The sequence below is a fragment of the Chiloscyllium plagiosum genome, chromosome 39 (assembly GCF_004010195.1).
Source record: "Chiloscyllium plagiosum isolate BGI_BamShark_2017 chromosome 39, ASM401019v2, whole genome shotgun sequence".
In the NCBI taxonomy this organism is placed as follows: domain Eukaryota; kingdom Metazoa; phylum Chordata; class Chondrichthyes; order Orectolobiformes; family Hemiscylliidae; genus Chiloscyllium; species Chiloscyllium plagiosum.
Window position 1 is genome coordinate 21,047,634 of NC_057748.1, and position 23,124 is coordinate 21,070,757.

At 45.4% G+C, this 23,124-nt stretch overlaps 2 protein-coding genes and 1 non-coding gene across 7 annotated transcripts in view; 2 read left to right on the forward strand and 1 right to left on the reverse strand.

Moving 5' to 3' along the window:
- naga (N-acetylgalactosaminidase, alpha) overlaps positions 1-5,070 on the forward strand; it is a 33,538-nt gene extending 28,468 nt beyond the window's left edge. Inside the window, exon 9 of the mRNA XM_043679987.1 lies at positions 4,668-5,070. Coding sequence (XP_043535922.1) covers positions 4,668-4,673 — 6 coding nt within the window. The 3' untranslated portion in view covers positions 4,674-5,070. The remainder of the gene's footprint in view (positions 1-4,667) is intronic.
- Positions 1-23,124, reverse strand: part of serhl (serine hydrolase like) — a 99,665-nt gene that overhangs the window by 46,586 nt on the left and 29,955 nt on the right. For 2 of the 5 annotated variants that reach the window (XR_006309777.1, XR_006309779.1), the window contains exons 10-13: positions 21,235-21,269; positions 19,953-20,029; positions 14,817-14,910; positions 11,334-11,541 (exon numbers count right to left, since the gene is read on the reverse strand). Coding sequence is in view for 2 of the 5 variants with exons in the window: in XM_043679988.1 (XP_043535923.1) it covers positions 11,431-11,541; positions 14,817-14,910; positions 19,953-20,029; positions 21,235-21,269 (317 nt within the window). In the remaining 3 variants the exon portion in view is untranslated. Of the gene's footprint in view, positions 1-6,146; positions 6,287-9,764; positions 11,542-14,816; positions 14,911-19,952; positions 20,030-21,234; positions 21,270-23,124 lie in introns of those variants that run through there. The other 3 variants (XR_006309778.1, XM_043679988.1, XM_043679989.1) reach the window with 3 other exon arrangements.
- trnar-ccu lies at positions 3,962-4,034 on the forward strand. Its single transcript has one exon. It is a non-coding gene; the product is annotated as a tRNA-Arg (tRNA).

Below are 23,124 nucleotides of genomic sequence, written 5' to 3' on the forward strand. Positions count from 1 at the left end.
TATCACTTGTCCTTCGTGGAGAAGTTTATGAAGAAAAACACCTTTGACCACAAGTCCATTAGGAAGTGGTCAGCACGTAGTGTCCTTGGGACCCTTCGGGAAAAGGAGAGGGCGGATCCTATCGAGCGGTTCCCTGAGCAGACTGTCAAAGCCATTTGGCAGAATGCCTCATCGCCAGAACTTTCCACAAGCACCAAGACATGGCTTGGCTAGTGGTGAGAAGGGCTCTGCCTGTGAGATCCTTTATTCACGCCCGGACTCTCAGCCGCACCGCATGCTGCCCTCGAAGCGGCTGCGGGGGGACCGAGACTGTCACACACCTCCTTCTGGAATGTGCCTATGCAGAGGAAGTCTGGAGAGGAATGCAGTGGTGTTTGTCGAGGTTCGTGCCGAGCAGCGCCGTGACGCGGGACTCCGTGCTCTACGGCCTGTTCCCTGGGACGCACACCGAGACGAACATCAACTGTGCCTGGAGGATCATCAACTCGGTGAAGGACGCTCTCTGGGTGGTCTGAAACCTGTTGATCTTCCAGCTGAAGGAGTTGACCCTGACTGATTGTTGCAGACTGGCACATTCCAAGGTCCAGGACTATGTGTTGAAGGACGCGCTGAAGCTTGGGACAGCTGCCGCCAAGGCGCAGTGGGGAAAGACCACCATGTAACATCTGCCTGTCGGAGAAGAACAGGGGGCCCACGCAGTCATTTGGGCTCTGCTGATGCCTCAGCTAAATATGTAATCGTACAGACCTGTAAATAGGAATGATTACTCTGTCTCTGTGTACCAAGAAATGGAATATTTACAGATGTATGGCATGACCAATTGTACAGATCATCAAAATATTTTATGAATAAAGTATATTTTTTGAAATAAAAAAAATTAACTATCTCTCTCCACAGATGCTGCCATACCTGCTCAGTTTCTCCAGTACATTGTTTCTCTCTCCTCTGAGATTGCCAGCTTTTATAGAAAAAAGTAGTAACTTCTGAGAAAGTGAAAAGAGAGACAAAAGTGGAGGAAAAGATGAAAACACATCAAAATGCTGGAGAAACTCAGCAGGCCTGGCAGTGGGAATGAAGCAGTGTTAACGATTCGAGTCCAGCGACTGTTCATCAGAACATTTAGTAGCTCGAAAATATGGTATTTAAGCTGAAGCTGAAGGGGGGAGGGGAGAAGTGAGTGGATAGGTGGAGATAGAGTATGAAAGGCGTAGTAAACAAGACGATTACAGGTAGGACAGAGAAAAAGTTGACAATGTGATAATAAAACATAGGAGTGAGAAAATGGGTTAGCTGTGGTGAATGCAACCCATATAATGGGATAAAGGACCAAGGAGTTCGTGAGAATGGGTGACTGTCTGCTAAAAAATAACCCATGTCAAAACAGGACCAAGTGTGGAGTGGGTAAAAAACGTGGATGGATGGAATCAGACACTAATGAGTGTGTGAGAAGTTTGAGTCCCAGAGGCTGCAGGGTCCCTAAGTGGAAAATGTGATGTTGTTCTTCAAAGTTACGCTGAGGCTCTGTCAGAGAAATTTGCCCAATAGGTTAGAGATCACAAAACCCAGCTCGAAGTGAAATTGACACAGTTTGTTGCAAGCGATATCGCTGGAGGAGAAATTGCTGGCTTGTGAAACTGCCCTTATGGCTTTGAGATCTCTGTCATGTCCATGGGAGCTTAAAGCGTATTCCATTGTCTGCGTGCTGTCTTACCAAGTTTGTGAGCTGCTCGGGAATTCTGGGTATCCTGGTACAATTTGGCCAATTTGCTTTTGTGGGCTAGCAAATCTTTTCCCACAGACTCACTGAACACTACAGTTGGCCTGTGACAGAAGTGTTAGCCAGGGGCTGAAGTGGCATTTTCATAGATCGAGTGTAGGTGTTCAGCAAAGTGGTCACCCAGCCTGTATTTCTTCTCCCAAGTGTACAAGAGACCATACTGTGAACAGAAAGTACAGTAGGCTAGATTAAGTGAAGTACAGGTCAATTGCTGCTTCACCTGGAAGGTGTGTCTAGGGCCTTGGATAGTGAGGAGGTAAATGGGCAGAGGAATTTGCATGGGAAAATGCCATGGGGCTGTGGGCAGGCATTGAGAATGTAGGAGGAGTGGACCAGAGTGCTCCGGAGGGAATGGACCCTGCGGAATGCTGACAAGGAGGAGAGGGGAATATGTGTTTGGTGGTGGCATCGTACTGGAGATGGTGGCTAATGATCCTTTGGATGTGGATGCTGGGGGTATGGTAGGTGAGGACTAGGGAGACCCTATCATTTTTGTGGGAGGGAACACAGGGATTGAGGACCAAAGAGCGGGAGATGGGTTGGACATGGCTAAGGTGAACCACATGGATGGGGAATCCTCAGTTGAGGAAAATGGTGGACATTTCTGAGGACCCCTGCAGAATGTATCATCATTGAAACAGATGCAACGGAGACAAAGAGAATGGGATGGAGTCCTTACAGGGAGCAGGGTGTGAGGATGTATAGTTGAGGTAACTGTGGGAGTTGGTGGGTTTCTAGTGGATATCAGTGGCCACCCTATCCTCAGAAATGAAAACAGAAGATGTCAAAGAGTCAGAGATGTAGAAGTTGAGATTAAATGACAACAGGGCCAAAATCTGGAGACAGTGTGAATGGCAGATGATGGACATATGTTGTCCATAAACAAAAGCAAATGAAAGATTGGTTAACCCCAAAACCTTAAAATGAAAAAGAAGTAGAGATGACGGTCTGAGCAGAGAGGTCACTATGCGAGGCGGAGAATTTAATTTGTAGTTGATCAAGAGTTTGGGGTCATACTTGCAATCCGAGTGGGGATATTTCACAAAGTTGTCACCCGGTGTCTGCTTGTTCCTCCCTGTATAGAGAAAACTGCCTTCTGAGCAGTGAATGCAGCTTACTAAACTGAGTGAAGTACACACACATCACTATTTCACCTAGAAGACCTGCTCAGGCCTTAGGCAGTGAGTATACTCTTTCTTTCGAGATCTACTGTACGTACATCACATATGTGTAGTTTCATATCATTCCAACAGGGGGAAGCATTATTTACAAACATTGACTGAATCAGGGAGACTGACCGTAGCCAGACTAACAAAACAAGCTGCAGAAATTCTTACACCCATTTACCAGCAGTTGAAAAAATATAAGGTAGCAGTTGGCAATTTAAACAGCAGGATGGGAGGGAAGCAGAGTTTTTCTCTGAGTCATTACCCCCTCATTCCCATTAACTTACTTTGATGTCCAGTCCAGAAACTCACTCAATGTCAGATTATCATTCCTGGTTTTGATTATCTCATCCTTCTCTATCTTTGTAACCTTCAGAATCTGCCAACATTCCTCTAGCTCTGGCCTTTTGCACATTGTTCATTTTAGTTGCTTTCATTAGTGGCCAATCCCACTGATCGCCCTGAAAACTCTGACATTTATTTCCCAAACCTAACATTCCCTAAGCTTCTGACATTGTTCATTTGATTTAATATGTCCTCAAAGGACTGTCTGATTTTGTTGGTAATGTTTCTGTGAAACCCTCAGGGTGTTTTATGACATTAACAGTGCTAATGATGATTGTGGTTGGTTCTCTGTACAGTTCAGTCATTTATGTTTAAGACAATGTTTAGAAGGATGAGAATCTTTAGTTAGGAGAGTTAAATTGAAGAGGTTGGAACTGTTCTCTTTGGAGGGGTGAAAACTAAGAGGGAATCTGATAGAACTTTTCAAAATTACAAATACTAGAAGGAGACCACTCAGGGCCTCGAGCCTGCTCTGCCATTTAGTACAATCAGGGCTGATCTCAGCCCAGCCTCATTCCGCCTGCTCTCCATATTCCCTTTAACCTGTCATTAAGAGAAAATCTTATCTCCTCCTTGTTACGACATGCGGTAAAACCCATGTCCCCCCTGCCCAAATTAAACCAGCAACACAGAAAAGATTTATCCCGTGCAGTCAGCTATGAAAGTTGGATAGGCCCCAGTGGCCTAATGGATAAGGCACTGGCCTCCTAAGCCAGGGATTGTGGGTTCAAGTCCCACCTGGGGTGTCTGATTATTCATGGTTTGTCTTTTGTCAATTTTGGGCGGCTCAGTGGTTAGCACTGCTGCCTCACAGCGCCAGGGACCCTGGTTCAATTCCCACCCAGGGCAAACTGTTTGTGTGGAGTTTGCACATTCGCCCCGTGTCTGCGTGGGTTTCCTCCCACAGTCCAAAAATGTACAGGTTAGGGTGAATTGGCCATGCTAAATTGCCCGTTGTGTTAGGTGCATTAGTCAGGGGTAAATGTAGGGGAATGGGTCTGGGTGGGATGCTCTTCACAGGGTCGGTATGGACTTGTTGGGCCGAAGGGTCTGTTCCCACACTGTAGGGAATCTAATCTTAAAAAAAACTAGTTAAAACAAAAGGTAACAACTTTATTTCTTAAAATATTACAGAGAATAATTAACTAATAACTATTTACAACTCCTATATTTACTTTCCTTCCTATAATAGTCTGATAAAACCCCCATGGAAGATTTACCAAAATTCAAATTTCAGAACCAGCCAGCTGTCAAATCTTCACAGCTCCTGGACACAGGTCCCTTCCAAGATGGCAACATGGAATAGACTGTTTCTGGGCTCCTGGGCCCAGGACTCAGCAATCCATCAGCTTTGTTTTTCTCTCTTTTATTATTTGAAGGCATGATGAAGGTGTCTTCGTTGGGAGTCCAGAGCGTGACGATGGCTGGTGACATCAGAGTGGGACCTGGAGGAGGCAGTGAGGAGGGTGGAGGTCAGAAGCAGGATTCTGGAATTGGCTTCGAGGAGGTGACCGGCAGGAAGGGTGAGCATGAGGATCTGGTATGTGAGTGGAGACCAGCTGCGGCTTCGGCATCTGATGGCCTGGGAATCCTTTGGGCGGCTTTTGCTATGGTCTTCTTTCCTGGGAGCGATTCGGAGATGCCGGTGTTGGACTGGGGTGGACAAAGTTAAAAATCACACAACACCAGGTTATAGTCCAACAGGTTTAATTGGAAGCACACTAGCTTTCGGAGTGACGCTAGTCCTGTCATTTCTCAAATCCAGGAATTGAACTAAGATGCACTTTGTCTTAATTGTCTTTTAAAAAATCTTATGTATGACTTGTTTTTAATATAGACACTGTCTGGTGTTGTGTGATTTTTAACTTTCCTGGGAGCGGTAATGAGATTGGTTCTTGGAGTGGCTACTGCGGAATCTTCTGGCACAGTATTCCAGTGTCCTGTCATTTCTCAAATCCAGGAATTGAACTAAGATGCACTTTGTCTTAATTGTCTTTTAAAAAATCTTATGTATGACTTGTTTTTAATATAGACACTGTGGTATGGCAACTTAAACATTTTTCACTGTATTTTTAAAAAATGACAATAAGTCACTATTCTATTCATTTTTCATGATTGGGGTCAATTCCAGCAGACTTCAAGGAGGATGTTAGAGTATTTTTGGAGCATTTTTCCTTGTCCTACCCTAGAACAGTATGTTGGTGATTGAATTGAATTGAATTTATTGTCACATGTACAGAGGCACAGTCAAAAGCTTTGTTTTGTGAGCAATACAGGCAGCTCACAGAATTAAGTAGCATAGATAAGTAAATAATAGGGAAACAGCAGCAGGAACAGAAACACGGGTACAGATGATGGTTAAGAGTTTGTGAGTCCATTCAGTATTTTAACAACAGGAGGGTAGAAACTGTTTCAAAACTGGTTGGTGCGTGTGTTCAGGCTTCTGTACCTTCTCCCCGATGGTAGAGGTTGTAGAAAAACATTGCCCGGGTGGGATGGGTCTTTGAGAATGCTGGAGGCCTTTCCTTGACAGCGGGCTTGGTAGATGGATTCTATAGATGGGAGGTTGGCCTTTGTGATTGTCCAGGCCGAGTTCACCACTCTCTGTAACCGTCTCCGATCTTGAATGGTACAGTTATCATACCAGGCAGTGATACATCCAGACAGACTGCTGTCGATGGTGCACCTATAAAAGTTGGCAAGGATATTCGCCCGTCATGCCAAATTTTCTCAGCTGCCTGAGGAAGAAGAGACGTTGTTGGGCCTTTGTAACCAGTGCATCCACGTGAAGAGTCCAAAAAAAACTTGTTGTTGACCACTCCCAGGAGCTTGACACTCTCCACCTCTGTGCTGTTAATGTGTAGGGGGGCATGAGTAACATCCCGCTGAAAGTCAATAATAAGTTCCTTGGTTTTGCCAGCATTGAAAGCTAGGCTATTCTCAGTGCACCGTTATTCCAGGTCTTCCATCTCCCATCTGTAGTCTGTTTTGTCGTCATCTGAAATTTGACCGACTGATGATTAGCTTGGAGGCCATTGTCATCCAAAACCAACTCTGCTGTGCCAACAATGAGCTTACGATGCCTGTGTTCTGACTGCCAAAGCAAATCTTTTTTACCCTGCTCCTGGAAGGCACTCGAATGAGAGGTGGACAAAAGAAGCGTTTCAAAAACTCCCTGAAGGCTTTGCTCAAGAAATACAGCAGAGCTGTTAATACATGGGAGACCCTCACTCAGAAATAATCGACTTGGATGAACCTCCTGAACGAAGGGACACATTCTTTGACAGTACCCGTCAGCTAGAGGAAGAATGCAAAAAGAATCGGATAAAGGAATGCCAGCAATCCCAAGACCAAAGGCCACATCCACCTCCCAGAGATAACCAGCCTAATGTGTAGTCAGAGATATGGCTCTAGGATCAGGCTCATCTGCCATATAAGGGTTCACACAGCCTATGACCAGTGACAAGGAATTTCCAACACCACTGACCTTAGAATGTTGTCCAGTTAAGAGTAGAGAAAACAGGACATATTGTAAGGGAAGACACCTCATTGAATGCTTTTTGGAAATTCAAGTATACAATTTGGGGTGGCATGGTGGCTCAGTGGTCAGCACTGCTGCCTCAGGGACCCAGGTTCGATCCCAGCCTCTGGTGACTGTCTGTGTGGAGTTTGCACATTCTCCCCGTGTCTGTGTGGGTTTCCTCCCACAGTCCAAAGATGTGCAGGCCAGGTGAATTGGCCGTGCTAAATTGTCCATAGTGTTAGGTCCATTAGTCAGAGGGGGTGGGTTACTCTTCAGAGGGTAGATGTGGGATGAAGGGCCTGTTTCCACACTATAAGGAATTTTTAAAAAAAATCTACTGGTGCCCCTTTATCTGACCTGTTGGTTCTATCTTCAAAAAGGCTCTATTAATATTTGTCAAATGTTGACCTTGTCTAATTGTACCACAAATTTCAAAGTGCATTGCTTAGACCTCCTTCAGGAATTTCCAGCATTTTCCTGATGTATGATGTCACACCAACTGGTCTATCGTTTCCTGTTTGACCTCCTCTGTTGATGAGAAATGCTACATTTGCAAACTTCTAATCCAGTGGTCTTACGGGTGCTGTATTCATGATGAATGGAGGAGTGTAAAAAGTAAAGGTGTTGATTAGCCAGGAGACTTAGTTCTGAATCAAGGTGAACCGCTTAAATGTTGGAGCTGCAATTCTGATTTGTCCCCTTCAGGTGGTGGAAGAAGCTTAAAGCTTTTGGCAAGTTTCTCATTGCAGGAATCCTAACCTCTTCCCACCTCTTGTAGCCGCACATTTATATCATTCTGTTGTCAGTGGATAGTGGAGGGCTCAGTGATGATAAATACCACAATGCCAGGGACTGCTGGTCAGCCTCTCCTTTAATGGGCTTGGTATTGTCTGGCACTAGTGTGATACAAAGTTACCTGCCACTTACTTTTCCAGGTCTTGTTGCAGATGGACAGGGACTACTTCAGTATGTGAGGAATTACAAATCGAATTGAACACTGTGCAATCAGCAGACAGCCCTTGATGAAGGGTATTGATGAATTTGTTGAAGGTGGTTGGGTCTCGGAATTACCCTGAAGAAATCCTACAGTGAGGTCGGGGTGGGGGGATGGGGTGACTGGCATCTAACAACCACAACCATCTTTCCTTGTGCCGGATATGATTCCAACCAGAGCACAGTTTTACCCCCAGACTCCAACCATTATCAGGCTCTTTTCGAGATATTCTTGGTTAAATACTGCCTTGCTATCAAAAGGTAGTCACCCTGACCCAGCTTTATTAATATGTTCAGTGTTTAGGGCCAGTATTTATTGCCCATCCCGAATTGCCCTGGAAGAGGTGGTGGTGAGCTGCCGACTTGAACAGCACTTGGTGTACAGGGACATGCATATAATTTCGGGAGAGAGTTCCAGAATTTTGACTGAAGGAACGCCGGTGTATTTCCAAGTCAGAATGGTACTTGGCTTGGAGGGGAACTTGCAGGAGGAGGTGTTCACACAATGGTTCTGTGACCCTGTCCTTCTACACAGTAGAGGGGTGGGTTTGGAAGGTGTGCTACTGCAGTACATTCTGCATCCATTGTCTACCTTTGGACCGAGTGCTGAGTGTTTCTTGTAGAATCCAAAATGAGGTGAAATATCAAGCTCTTGAGAAACTCAACAGGTCTGGCAGCAGAGAGAAAGAGAGTCAACATGACTTAATTGGAATGGATCCTTAAGAATAATCAAATTGGAGCTGAAATGTCACCTCGAATGCTCTCTCCACCGTGGCTGCCAGGCCTGCAGAGTTTCTCCCAAACTTTCTTTTTTTAAATTTCAGATTTCTAGAGTCAGCAGTATTTTGCTTTTAATGGTTGAGCAGAGAGCTGGTGAGTAATGTGGTGTGAGAGCAGAGCACCTTTAGCTAACTTGCTGATTAAGAGCAGACTGAAGGGACAGTAATTGGCTCGAATGGATTTACCCTGTGATTAGGACACTTTGCTGTTTAGTCAGGCAAGTGTCAGTACCAGGAGAAAGTGAGGACTGCAGATGCTGGAGATCAGAGCTGAAACATGTGTTACTGGAAAAGCGCAGCAGGGCAGGCAGCATCCAAGGAACAGGAGAATCGATGTTTCGGGCAGAAGCCTGAAGAAGGGCTTATGCCCGAAACGTCGATTCTCCTGCTCCTTGGATGCTGCCTGACCTGCTGCGCTTTTCCAGCAACACATTTTTCAGGTGTCAGTACCAGACCAGTTCGACTAGAAGTGAGGCCAGACCTGGAGTGCAGTGCCTCAGTGCTACATCCAGGGGATTGTCAGAATCCAGATACTTGGTTATAACTAATGAGTTCAACCATTTCTTGAGAGCACGTGGAGTGAATCAGTTTAGCTGAAGACTGGGATCTGTCATGTTGGGACCTTGGAGGAGACTGAGATGGATCAACTTGTTATAACAGGTAGGAACACAACTTGGGGTGGAAGCAAGAAATGTTCTTGTTCCCAAACGCATTTCTTGGCACTATTTAAACAAAAGATTTGTGATGATGTCATTCAGTCAGTGGGAGATAATGCCAGCTAGCACACCTTAAAACATGGGGAGATGATGGTGTAATGGTAATGTTACTGGTGGCCCCCTGGGTAATGTTTCAGAGAGCCATGTTCAAATCCCATCACAGCCAGCAGAATTTCAATGTAATTAATAAAATGTAATTGACAATCCTGGGAATGAAAGCTGGTCTTGGCAATGAGATTATTAATGATGACTGTTTTAAAAAAAAACATCCGCTTCATTAATGTCCTTTAGGGAAGGAAATCTGCCATCTTTCCCTAATCTGGCCCAGACCCACAGCAGTGGGGTTGACTCTTAACCGTTCTCTAAAATGGCCGAACAAGCCACTCAGTTCATGGGTAATTAGGAACGTTGGCCTCACCTGAAAAGGGCTAATTCTTTCACAAATCCAGAAACTTCAGAAATTTCAGAACAGAAAATCTGGCTTTTTAATCAATGTATTGTTATAAGGCAAGAAACAGATAGATTGAGAATATCAACTTATTGCTTGAAAATACAACTAACTTTGAGAAAACTGTTACTGATGATTAAACATTCAAACTTCTAATCTAATGATGACAATCACTGCCATGGCAACGGACAGTTTTACTGAGAACGTAAAAAACTTACATTGGAATGTCATTCTTTCTTGTATTCCTTGGCAGTCTGTAAACAAGGCCATTTTTCACAGCAACTGTACCCAACTCTCTCAGCATTGCCAAAGAACCCTTCCCTCTCCTGGGATGCACTGGAACATTTCCTACATTAACAGGGCTGGAGGAATTAAAACTTGTTGATTTTCTCTGTCAAAGCTCTCCCACTGTTCTGTGACAGGGACCTGCTGCTGGTGTGGGGTGCTCCAGGAGCAGGAAGAAAACCATTCCATCAGTTTCCCTCATTTTGTTACAGTTTATGGACCTGAAAGGCAGAGACTCCCCCTCTCTCAGATTCTCCACTCTGGCCTGGTAAGAAGAATTCACAGGAAAGGCTGGGGGTGGCAATGTGTAGAAAACTGACACAAATTGGTTAGAAATCACACATCAGGTTGTAGTCCAGAAGGTTTATTAGGAAGTAGTAGCTTTCAGAACACTGTTCCTTCGTGGGATACCTGATGAAGGAGCTGCGCTCCGAAAGCTAGAACTTCCAAGTAAACCTTCTGGCCTATAAGCTGGTATTGTGAGATTTCTTTAAGTGTATCCACCCCAGTCCAATACTGGCATCTCCTCAATATGGATTAGTTGGACTGAGGTCCTGTTTCTATCCTACAGAATCCCACATAAATAAATAAATAAATAAAACTAACCTTTATGGGACTAAGAGATTGGCATTTTAGACAAGTCAGAAGTTTAGGTATTTCAAGCCAATGCTTCCAAGACTTGAGGTTAGGCATGGACACTACCACTGTGTCACAATAGCCCAAGCTAGAGCTTGGTTATTTTCCAACCAACCTGCTCAGAGATGCTGTTATACAATCTGGAGCAGACAGGACTTGAACCTAAGCCTCCTGGTGCAGAGATAGGGACACTATCACCGTGCCACTAGAGCCCTCAGACACAGAAGTTTGCCTTAGTGCAGTTAATCCTGTGCAGGGCCCTCAGAGGGTTATCATTGAGACAGTTATAGTGCATTTGTAATTCAAGTGATTGGCAAACTCTGTGCCAGCGTCTCCGAGATAGCCTTGGGAAATTCTGCTGCCAAGGAGGGGTCAATGACATTCGCTTGTAGCCCATTCACCTGATTTAACCGGTTTCGGATTTCAATTTTCTAACCCGTGAACAGAAAGTCAAAATTCTAAACCATTCAACAATATTCTCCAACAATTCATCCTTCTGCAATTAAACCTGCTGTGATGTCTGTTATTCTGACAGCCTTCCAGTTAGTCAGCAATAAATCTTTACAAAACAATTGAATCCATTAATATTTCCTGTTAAAATACTGTTAAAAGAGTTATTGACTGGTCAGGCCCAGGGGTACTCCTACAGGACTGGTATCTCTGACCTGGTTACCAGTGTCGAGTTGAGAGAGCTTTCTTCTGTCCTGGGAAGGAGCTCCTTTCTTTATGCTGGACCAGGCACAGGCTGCCCATCTTCCATCCTCATAATTTGGATGTGACGTCCATCTGGAGAAACTTGGTGATGATTCCCACCACTCGTTCCGGCTCATTCAAATGGACGTGGTGATTTCCCTGTACTTTCTCCATTCGGAACTACAGAGGAGGAAGGGAAAGGGATCAGGAGGGGAGGACAGTAGAATCGGATACAGGGAGAAACGAGTGACGCAGAAACAGGGAAAGAGGAGACAGTTGAACTGGGGATTGTTTGATGGGGCTGAACGGCCTTTCTGTACTGTACTACAGGGTTCTACAGAAACAGACCCTTCAATCCAACTCATCCACGCTGACCAAAAATCCAAAAGGATCCAGTTCCATTTACCAGCATTTGGCCCATATCCTTCTAATCCCTTCTTATTCATATGCCCACCCAGATGCCTTTTAAATGTTGCAATTGTACAAGCCTGTACCACTTCCTCTGGCAGCTCATTCCACACACGCACCACTGTGTGTGTGGAGTAGTTATCCCTTAGGTCCTTTTTAAATTTTTCCTCTCTCATCTTAAACTTAAGCCCTCTAGTTTTGGACTCAGCCACCCTGGGAAAAAGACCTAGGCTAGTCACCCTATCCATGCCCCTGCGCAAGTAGATAACTTTCAATTTCTGGCTTTTTGATGCCAGGCTCTTCATTATTTGAGCCAATGTGTCATCAAAACTTTGGATGAAAATTATAGTAATCGAGACATACAGCACAGAAACAGACCCTTCAGTCCAACCCGTCCATGCCGGCAAGATATCCCAACCCAATCTAGTCCCATCTGCCAGCACTTGGCCCATATCCCTCCAAATCCTTCCTATTCATATACCCATCCAGATGCCTTTTAAATGTTGCAATTGTACCAGCCTCCACCACTTCCTCTGGCAGCTCATTCCATACACGTACCACTCTCTGTGAGAAAAAGTTGCCCCTTAGGTCTCTTTTATATCTTTCCCCTCTCATCCTAAACCTACGCCCTCTAGTTCCGGACTCCCCTACTCCCCGGACAGGGAAAGAGGAGACAGTTGAACTGGGGATTGTTTGATGGGGCTGAACGGCCTTTCTGTACTGTACTACAGGGTTCTACAGAAACAGACCCTTCAATCCAACTCATCCACGCTGACCAAAAATCCAAAAGGATCCAGTTCCATTTACCAGCATTTGGCCCATATCCTTCTAATCCCTTCTTATTCATATGCCCACCCAGATGCCTTTTAAATGTTGCAATTGTACAAGCCTGTACCACTTCCTCTGGCAGCTCATTCCACACACGCACCACTGTGTGTGTGGAGTAGTTATCCCTTAGGTCCTTTTTAAATTTTTCCTCTCTCATCTTAAACCTAAGCCCTCTAGTTTTGGACTCAGCCACCCTGGGAAAAAGACCTAGGCTAGTCACCCTATCCATGCCCCTCATGATTTTATAAAGTTCTATAAAGGTCACCCCTCAAGCCTCCAACGGTGCAGGGAAACAATACTGCAGCCTATTCAGAGTCTCCCTCCAAGTCCGGCAACATCTTTATAAATTTGAATTTGACCATCAGAAGAAGTGACCAGTCAGGAAAGCACCAAAAACATATGACTGACAGAACCCATAGACTTAGCGACAAGGAAGTGCCACTCTCAGAGGTCAGTGATCATTTCAGTTTCTGCTCTTGGCGATATCCTGTTATACACGATTTAAGCTCAGCGTTGACAGGGTTGGAGGATTTGAGCTAAAGGGAGAGGTTGAACAGACTGGGGCTATTTTCCCTGGAGTGTCGAAGGCAGAGGGGTGACCTTATAGAGGTTTGCAAAATTATGAGGGGCATGGATAGGGTAAATAGGCAATGTCTTTTCCCTGGAGTAGGGGAGTCCGGAACTAGAGGGCGTAGGTTTAGGATGAGAGGGGAAAGATATAAAAGAGACCTAAGGGGCAACTTTTTCTCACAGAGGGTGGTGTGTGTATGGAATGAGTTACCAGAGGAAGTGGTGGAGGCTGGTACAATTGCAGCATTTAAAAGGCATCTGGATGGGTATATGAATAGGAAGGGTTTAGAGGGATATGGGCCAAGTGCTGGCAGGTAGGACTAGATTGGGTTGGGATAGCTGGTCGGCATGGACAAGTTGGACTGAAGGGTCTGTTTTCTGTGCTGTACGTCTCGATTACTATAATTTTCATCCAAAGTTTTGATGACACATTGGCTCATATAATGAAGAGACTGGCATCAAAAAGCCAGAAATTGAAAGTTATCTACTTGCGCAAAAAAGGTTCCTGCCCCCGACGGATGTAGAATGAACATTTAGGCATTTCAGTATCACAGCCGATGTTTACGTTAGGTATGTTTTAACAGATTAGCCACTGTCGGTCTGGCATCTTAACATACAAGTACTTGCCTGTAAAGGCCAGATGGCAAGGTATCAAGGCTAAAGAACACAGAATGGCCAAGTTAAACCTGTCCTTTCCTGTGAGAAGGTGACATTAACAAGGATGATCCCAAAGCTGCTTACAGAAAATTTGTCTGAAACCTCAATCAGAGTCAAGAGTGTGGGGCTGGAAAAGCACAGCTGGTCAGGCAGCATCCGAGGAGCAGCAGAGTCGACGTTTCGAGCATAAGCTCTTCATCCTGATGAAGACTCTCCTGCTCCTCGGATGCTGCCTGACCGGCTGTGCTTTTCCAGCACCAGACTTTTTGACCCACAATTCACATTTGAGCCAATTTTTAAGGCTTGTTCCTGCCAAGCTGAAGGTCTCCTAGTTGATTGAAACCTTGAACAGTCAAGATTACAGTGAGAAATCCCACTCCTCAGAGAGACAGTGCAAATTGAGAGATGGCCACATGGAGGAACAGAGAGAGAGAGAGAGAGAGAGCAGCAACTTGAGCAGTGTGGAGAGAGACCAGACACAATGCTTTATCAAGAGTAGCTTTGAAAGGTGTTATTAACAGTGTGTGTTTGAGATCAGGAATTGCGTTGGTGGGAATTCCGAGGAGTTTGGGGTGATTTATATTTGTTACATTGTATTTGTGCACAGAAATCAGACCCTGTGAGAAAGGGTCTCAGCTCTGGAGTCTGACAGCAAAAGAGCTAATGGTGCATTGCAATCTGGCCAGAATGTCAGCCGCCGACGTTCCTGTGCACGGTTTGAAGATAGCGTCCCAGATCTTTTACACTTGGCTGACTTGCAGCATTTTCTGCCGTAAAGTCAGTGATTTAACCAAAACAGAAAAAGCAGAAAACTAACAGAGTCAAAAGGTGTGCAGCAAACGTTGGGCCTGACATGAGATATGCTGCGTGAAGATCAGAATATGGCTGAACTCTGTCCTAGCTCAGAGGTCCCCTGATGGTAAACCTTGTTCTTATGGGCCCGCTTGGACATGGATGTATTTCAAACCCTGAACTGAAACGCCTCTTTTTACCTCCTTCAGGTGAGTCCGGTATCCCTCCAGTAAGAGACTAAACGGTGGCTTGTTGGGATTCCATGCTTTTTCTGAGCACAGTCCGTCCTTAGCGCTGAAAGATAAAAACAAACAGGGGTCACTGGGAGCTCCACCCGTTGCCCTGGGATTATCCTCCACATAAACCAACAAGTCAGTCTTCACATCATCCTGGACACAGGCAGTGGGGGTGACAGTGTTTGACCAGCTGGTCCTGGAGATTCGATGGAGTGTGGGGGGGCGGGTACAATGATTGAGGGGGCACTGGAGGATCTGAGCAACAGGGAGAGGCTAAACAGGCTGGGGTTGTTTTCTCTGGAGCGTCGGAGGCCGAGGGGTGACCTTGTAGAGGTTTACAAAATTATGAGGGGCATGGATAGGGTAAATAGGCAAAATCTTTTCCCTGGGGTTGGGGTGTCCAGAACTACAGGGCATAGGTTTAGGGTGAGAGGGGAAAGATATAAAAGAGACCCGAGGGGCAACGTTTTCACACAGAGGGTGGTACGTGTATGGAATGATCTGCCAGAGGATGTGGTGGAGGCTGGTACAATTGCAACATTTAAGAAGCATTTGGATGGGTATATGAATAGGAAGGGTTTGGAGGGATATGGGCCGGGTGCTGGCAGGTGGGACATCTGGTCGGCATGGGCGGGTTGGACCGAAGGGTCTGTTTCCATGCTGTACATCTCTATGACTCTATGTGAGGTCAGTCCCCCCTTCACATGAGGGTGAATGAAGCTGGGCTTCAGTTCTAAGCAGCTTCTGTCCACTCTACTAGCCTCCCTCATTCCTCATGAGTGAAACCAACCCGAACTGACTGGGGCCCATCTCTCACCTCCATCAGGTTGACACCACAACATATCCCAGCAGGACAGGGTTCAGGAATGGGAAGCCCTGTAGGATCTTTCAGGTCCACTGAAGCTAACTGTGCTGAACACAGCCACTGTGCTAAATCAGCGAACCCAATGGGTGCAGGAATTGAATCTGTGGGGTTTTTTTTCTGGTCTCAGTGATGTTGCACAGCCCAAGGTGAATATATCGACAGAGCCGTGTGAAAGGGAAATGAGGCCCTGATCAATATAAACTTAACCCTGACCCAACCGGACAATCACGGTCTTTGATTGAGCTCACTGTGTGGCTGATCCAGTGTGAGCCTGGCCCTTTAAAAAGCAGCGATTTCACCGAATTCCACAATCAATACCAAGACACAGGAGCAAGAGGCCATTCAGCCCATTGCGTCTTCTCAACCATTCAATGAGATTCTGGCTGGGCTGATCATCCTCAATTTCACTTTCCTGCCTTTTCCCCATAACCCTAGATTCCCTTTCTGCATAAAAATCTGTTAATCGCAGCCTTGAATATCCTTAATGACCCAGCCTCGACAGTGAAAAATTCCACAGATCCCCTACCTTCTGCAAGGAGAAATTCCTCCTCATCTCTGTCTTAAATGTGTGACCCTTTACTCTGAGAATGATGCCCTCAAGTCTTAAACTCTCCCACAAGACAGCCAACAGTGTTTCCCCCATGATGGGGGAGTCTAATACGAGAAGGATAGGTTTAAGGTGAGCAAGGAGAGAAACAAAAAGGGTCCAGAGGGTCAGTTTGTTCACACAGAGGGTGATGGCAGTCTCGAATGGCTGCCAGGGTGGGGTCGAGGTACAATGTTATTATTTAAGAAACACTTGGTCAGATACAGGGATAAAGCTGAAAATGTGTTGCTGGAAAAGCGCAGCAGGTCAGGCAGCATCCAAGGAACAGGAGAATCGACGTTTCGGGCATAAGCCCAGATACAGGGATAGGATAGGTATGGAGGGATACAGACCAAACACAGGCAAATAGGACTAGATTAATTGTGAAAACTGGACGTTGTGGACAAGTTGGGTCGAAGGGCCTGTTTCCATGCTGTAAACCTCTGACTCTAAAGGGAAACAACCCCACTGCACAACCCTGTCAAATCCCTTCAGAATCTTGTGCATTTTAATAAGGTTTCTTTTCATTCTTCCAAATTCCAATGAGGACAAGTCCAATCTACTCACCCTCTTTCTAAAGGATAAACCCTCCAGACGTGGTATCAGCCAAGTGAAACTTCTCTGGACTTTCTCCAATGCTAGTACATCTTTCCCCTTCAATAAGGGGCCCAAACTGTTCACAGTGTTCCAGCTGTGGTCTGACTATTGCCTTGCATAGTTTTAGCAAAACCTTCCGACTTTTATACTCATGTTCATTGGGTCATGGTGCTTAGTTTAGACCAAGTGCTTCACTCGAGGGTGGGAGCAGCAATCCCAGGCTCTTCTGCCTTCTATCTCCTTGGCCAGCTCCCAAAACCCCTCTGACATCAGCTTCCATTTACTGTCAGCTCAAACTGACACACTTTACAAATCCTGAGCCACCCCTCTCACCCATTCCTTCCTTATGCAAAACGTCAAACCAAAACCTCGCACTGTTTACTTTGGTTCACCTCACCTGCCAAACGTTTGGCTCATCCCCCCTTTAATTAATATCAACTTGCCAGAAGTGAAACTTAAAGAATTGTCCATCTTTAACTAGAATCTGGAATCTTCCACTCATGCCTGGTCTTCCAGCCAGTCTGCCTTGATAATAATCACACAAAAAAAAATCCTACGGTTCTACACAACCTTTTACAGCCAGAGGGTGTCCCAAAGTGAATTATAAAGCAATCATGAAGGGTTGGCCTGTCGCAGTGTAGGAAATATGCATCCAAATTCTACACAGCAAGCTCCCACAACCACCTTGAATGCTGTTGGCTGAAGGATTGGCCAGGACATAGAGGGAACCTCCCCTGCTGTTCTCCAAAATAAAGCCTTGGGGAGGGTTTCACATCCATCCGAAAGTGTAAATTGGAGTTGATATGGCAAAGGTTTACTAGATTGATCCCTGGAGTGAGGGGGGCAGCTGTAGGATGAGATGTTGAATAAATTGGATCCCTGGTCTTGATTTTGTTTTATTTATTCATGGGATGTAGGCATTGCTGGCCATTTACTGTTCACCCGTACTTGCCCTTCAAGTGGTGCTGAGCTAGCCTCTTGAACTGCAGCAGTCCACCCACAGTACTGTCAGGGGGCGTGGTTTGACCCAGCCAGTAATGAAGGAACAGCGATACATTTCCAGTCAGAATAGCGAGGGACCACTTCCAAAGAAGAATCACACCAGACTCGAAGCGTTAACACTGATTTTCACCCCCTCAGATGCTGGCAAACTGGCTGATTTTCTCCTGCATCCTCTATTGATGTTTTTTCTGAGTGGCATAAAGGGGAATTGGAGATGGTGGAGTTCCCAGCTATCAGCTGCCTTTGTCCTTCTAGAGGGAAGGAATTTGGAAGTTGCTGTCTTAGGAGCGTTGGTGAACTCCCCACTGCATCTATGCTTTAGTGGAGGAGATAGTGAATGTTGGAGGCGTCAAATGGGGTGCTAATAAAGCGGGCTGCTTTCTCTTGGATGGTGTTGAGTGTTTGAATCTGGATACAACTGCACCCATCTAGGCAATTGGACAGAATTCCATCCTGACTTTTTCCTTGTAGACAGTGGACTGGCTGTGGGCAATCAGAAGTGAGTTACTTTGGTGTTTAGATATTTATAGGTTAAGTAAATGGGCAAATCATTGGCAAATGTAGTATAATGTGGAAAAATGCAAAGTTGTTCATTTAGGAAGGGAGAACAAAAGAATAGAATATTATTTAAAAGGGAGAAAAACTGCAGAAGGCTGCAACACAAAGGAACTTGTGCATTAAACACAGAAAGCTAGCACAGAGGTGCACGGCAGGTAATCAGGAAGGCTAATGGAATGTTGGCCCTTATTTCAAGGGGGTTGGAGTGCAAGAGGAGGGAAGTCTTACTGCAATTGTACAAGGTGCTGGTGAGACCCCATCTGGAGTACGTTTTGGTCCCTTTATATAAGGAAAGATATCAGTTCATTGGAGATGAAGGTTCACTCGGATGATCCCAAGTATGGAGGGACTGTCTTATGAACAAAGGTTTAATTGGTTAGGACTCTACTCACTGAAGTTTGGAAGAACGAGAGGCAATCTCAATGAAACATATATAAGAGTGTGTCCAGGACAAGAGGGCAGAAAACAAAAACATAGGGGCACCAATTAAACCCGAGATGAGGAGGAATTTCTTCTTTAAGAGGGCTGAGTGTCTTTGAAACTCTATGCCACAGACAGATGGGAGGCACAGTCCTCATGTACAGATTACTGATCAGTCAGGGAACGGAGGGTTATGGGGAAAGGGCAGGAAAGTGGACGCGAGAAATGTTGGATCAGCCACGATCCTATTGAATGGCAGAGCAGCCTCAAAAGGCTGAACGATTTACTCTGGTTCCTATTTCTTCAGGTCTCGTGAAGTTCTTTCCAGGAGTTTAGAGAAAAACTGAGAGACAATCCCACTGAAACATCCGAGATTCTGAAGGGGTTGAGAGGGTAACCATCGAGAGAGAGTCTTTGCTGGGCGGGGGAATCTGAAACACAGGGGCACGGTTTCAATCCTTTAGGATCTCATCCTTTAATCCATTTAAGGCCAGGGTGGACCAGGTTTTGGTCTCTCAGGGAATCACGGGGAATCTCATAGAAACCCATAAAACTCTAACAGAGCTCGTCAGTGTAAATGCAGGAAAGATGTTCCTGATTACTGGGAGGATCTAGAGCTAGAGTCACAGTCTAATATGTGTAGGCCACTTAAGCTTGAGATGAGAACAAATGTCTTCATCCAGAGAGTGGGGAGCCTGTAGAATTCTCTGCCACAGAAAGCAGATAAGGCCAAAACATTGAATGTGTTCAAGAGGGAGTTCAATACAGTTATTCGGGCTGAAGGAATCGCAGGGTATGGAGTGAAAGCAGGAATAGGGGACTGAGTTGGATGATTAGTCATGATCATATTGAATGGGGGAACAGACCCAACAGGCTGAATGGACTACTCCTGCTCCTATATTCTACTGTCTTTGTCCAACACTCTGCACTGAAAGCATTTGCTTAAACTCTGTGTTCAAGTCCCTGGAGGACAATCTTCGTATTCACAGAGACAAAGGGACTACCCACTGAGTATGGTCACCATCTGGAAAAACCAGTCGAGGGGCGCACAATAACGGGCAGTGGTACTTACATAATGAGGAGGACAGCAGCTGTGATATTCTTCTGAAACTCCAGACACTGTTCGATGGTCATCCTTACAGGATTGTGCTGGTGCGGGGGGGGGGGGGGGGAGGTTGAACAAAAACACAAGGTGGAGCTGTTAAACAGTGCTTTGTTTCATCGCTTCCCACCAGTAGTCTGTTCTTCAGCTACGACACAGCTCTCCTTGGATTTGTATGAAGGACAGTGGTTCATCACAGGGTATTAGAATTCATTCTTCGATCAAATGTGGGTGTTGCTGGCAAGAATTTGTCATCCATCCTGAAATGCCCTTGAACAGAGTATCACGCTGGGCCATTTCAGAGGCTAGCTAACAGTTGACTCCATTGCTGTTGGTCTGAGTCACATGTAGGCCACGTAGGTAAGGACAGCAGACTTCTTTCCCTGCCAGATGGGTTTCACAACAATCAGTGGTGTTGCAGTCATGGTGACCATCACAGACTAGTTTTCAATTCCAGATTCATTCACTGGATTTAAGTTCCACCACTGGTCATGATTAGATTAGATTTCCTACACCATAGAAACAGGCCCTTCGGCCCAACAAGTCCACACCGACCCTCCGAAGAGCAACCCACCCAGACCCATACCCCTACATTTACCCCTGACTAATACACCTAACACTACAGGCAATTTAGCCAGGCCAATTCACCTAACCTGCACATCTTTGGACTGTGGGAGGAAACCGGAGCACCCGGAGGAAACCCACGCAGACATGGACAGAATGTGCAAACTCCATGCAGACAGTTGCCCAAGGCGGGAATTGAAGCCGGGTCCCTGGCGCTGTGAGGCAACAGTGCTAACCACTGAGTCACCGTGCCACCCATGGTGGATTTGAATTTATGCCTCTAGAATATTAACAAGGGCCTCTACATGAGCAGTCCAGTGACATTACTGTTGGACCGAAGGGTCTGTTTCTGTGCTGTATATCTCTATGACTCTATCTCTATCACCCTCCAGTCCTCCACCTGATGTTAGGCAGCCTGCCAAGGACGGTTAGATTAAGGTGAAGCAATGAAATAAATTCTTGGTCCCAGTTACAAAAGGGTGTCAGGTTGAGGGGAAAGCTGGGAGAGGTTCATCCACCAAGCACATAGACAGTGGTGGTTCACCACCACCTTCTCAAGGGTAACTAGGGATGGGCTTTAAATACTGGGCCCAGCCAGCAACATTCCCATTTCACAAGTGAATTTCAAAAACAGTCATGGGAAGACCTTAAAGGAAGGCTTAAAAGAAACATTTTGGGAAAAACTCACCAGATTAATTCTCAAATCGCGGTTGAAGACAACACCTAAAAGAGTAATATATTCAGTCAGAAGCATTAAAAAAAAATTACATTTCTCAATCCCTCTACTGGTAAACAGATGGCCCTGTTAATGTTCGCGTGTCTCATCAGAAACCTGTTAAAAGAGTATAAAACAATCATGTCGGAGAGATCCTTCAGGACTGTAAAGCTGTTATCCAAGGTAAGACTTGCATTCATATCGCATTTCTTTCCCAAAGTGCTTCTCATGTAGTGCAGTTCTTGTAATGTAGGAACCAGGGAACCTCATTTGCACAGCAAGATCCCCACAAACAAACAGCAATTAGATAAATGACCAGGTCAGCTGCTGGTGTTAATTGATAGATGACTTGTCGACCAAGCACAGAAATTCATACGCGAGATATTATTGGCCACCCCTAATAGCCCTTGAGAAGGCAGACATGAGTCATCCTTTTTACGGGTTTGCCAGGCCACTTTAGTCAATCATGCTGCAATGGGTCACAAACAGGACAGACTGGGTCAGAATACTGCAATGTGTTCAAGAATTCTCAGATCAACGACAGAGCCCTGGTTGAAGAGGTCTCTGAAGTGCTCCCCCACCTCCGCCTAGCATTTTTTGATTGTTTCTTCATCTTTGTTAAGAGTCAGGAGAGTCCAGTTGTGGACCAGCTTACTGCCATATTTATGCCATTCTCTGGGTGAAAACATTTTTCTTCGGATCTCCTCTAAACTCCTCACCTGAAACTTGTGGCCTCGGTCTCAGACACGGGAATAGATTCTCATGCTCTACCCTGCCTATGCACCTTATAATTTTGTATATCTCAATCAGATCCACCCTCACCCTCCTCTGCTCCAAGGAAAACAAATCCAGTCTCTCCTCATAACTGAGACTTTCCTCCCAGTGCAATTACATCCTTCCAATGGTGTGGTGAACCATATTGCATTGAACCAGTATTCCATCTGTGACCTAACCAAATGTTTTATAAAGTTGCAACAAGACTTCCCTCCTCCTATATTCTACGCCCGGCTAATGAAAGCAAGTATGCCTTCTTCATCCCTCTATCGACCTGTACTGGCACCTTCGGGGATCTATGGACTTGCACACCAAGGTCCCTTTGTTACTCAATACTCCCTCAGTACTCTACCATTCATTGTGCATGTCCTTCTCTTAATACCTCCCAAAATGCATCACTTCATACTTCTCAGGATTACGTTCCATCTGCCATTGCTCTGCCCAATTTACCGGCTAATTGATATCAGACTGTAGCCTGAGACCATGCTCCTCACTATCAACAACACCTCCAATTTCATGCCATCTGCAAACTCACTAATTATAAAACTTCTACATTTACATCCAAGTTGTCAACGTACATAACAAACAGCAAGGATCCCAGCAACATCCCTGTGGTATACTGCTGGTCACAGGCTTCCAATCACAAAATTAGCCCTCTGCTGTTACCTTTTCTCCCCCCTATTTGCAGCCATTTTTCTGGTTCCAATTTGCTGGTCTTAGATCCCATGGGCACTTACTTTTTGAATTAGCCTTCCACGTGGGACCTTGTCAAAGACCTCACTGAGGTCCATGTATACCACGTCGATTGCACCACCCTCATCAATATATTCACTCACCTTTTAAAAAACTCAATTAAATTAGCCAGACAATCTCTCTCTAACAAATCCATGAAGATGATGCCTGATCAATCCCTATCTTTCCAAGTGTTGACTAATCCTGTCCCTCAGAAACTTTCCAATAATTTCCCTACTGCTGACATCAGACAGTGGTAACTGGCTGGCCTATCTTTGCTGCCCTTCTTGAACAAAGGAACCACATGATCTATCCGCCAGGGTCACTTTTGGCCAACAAAGTATTAAATATCTCCAC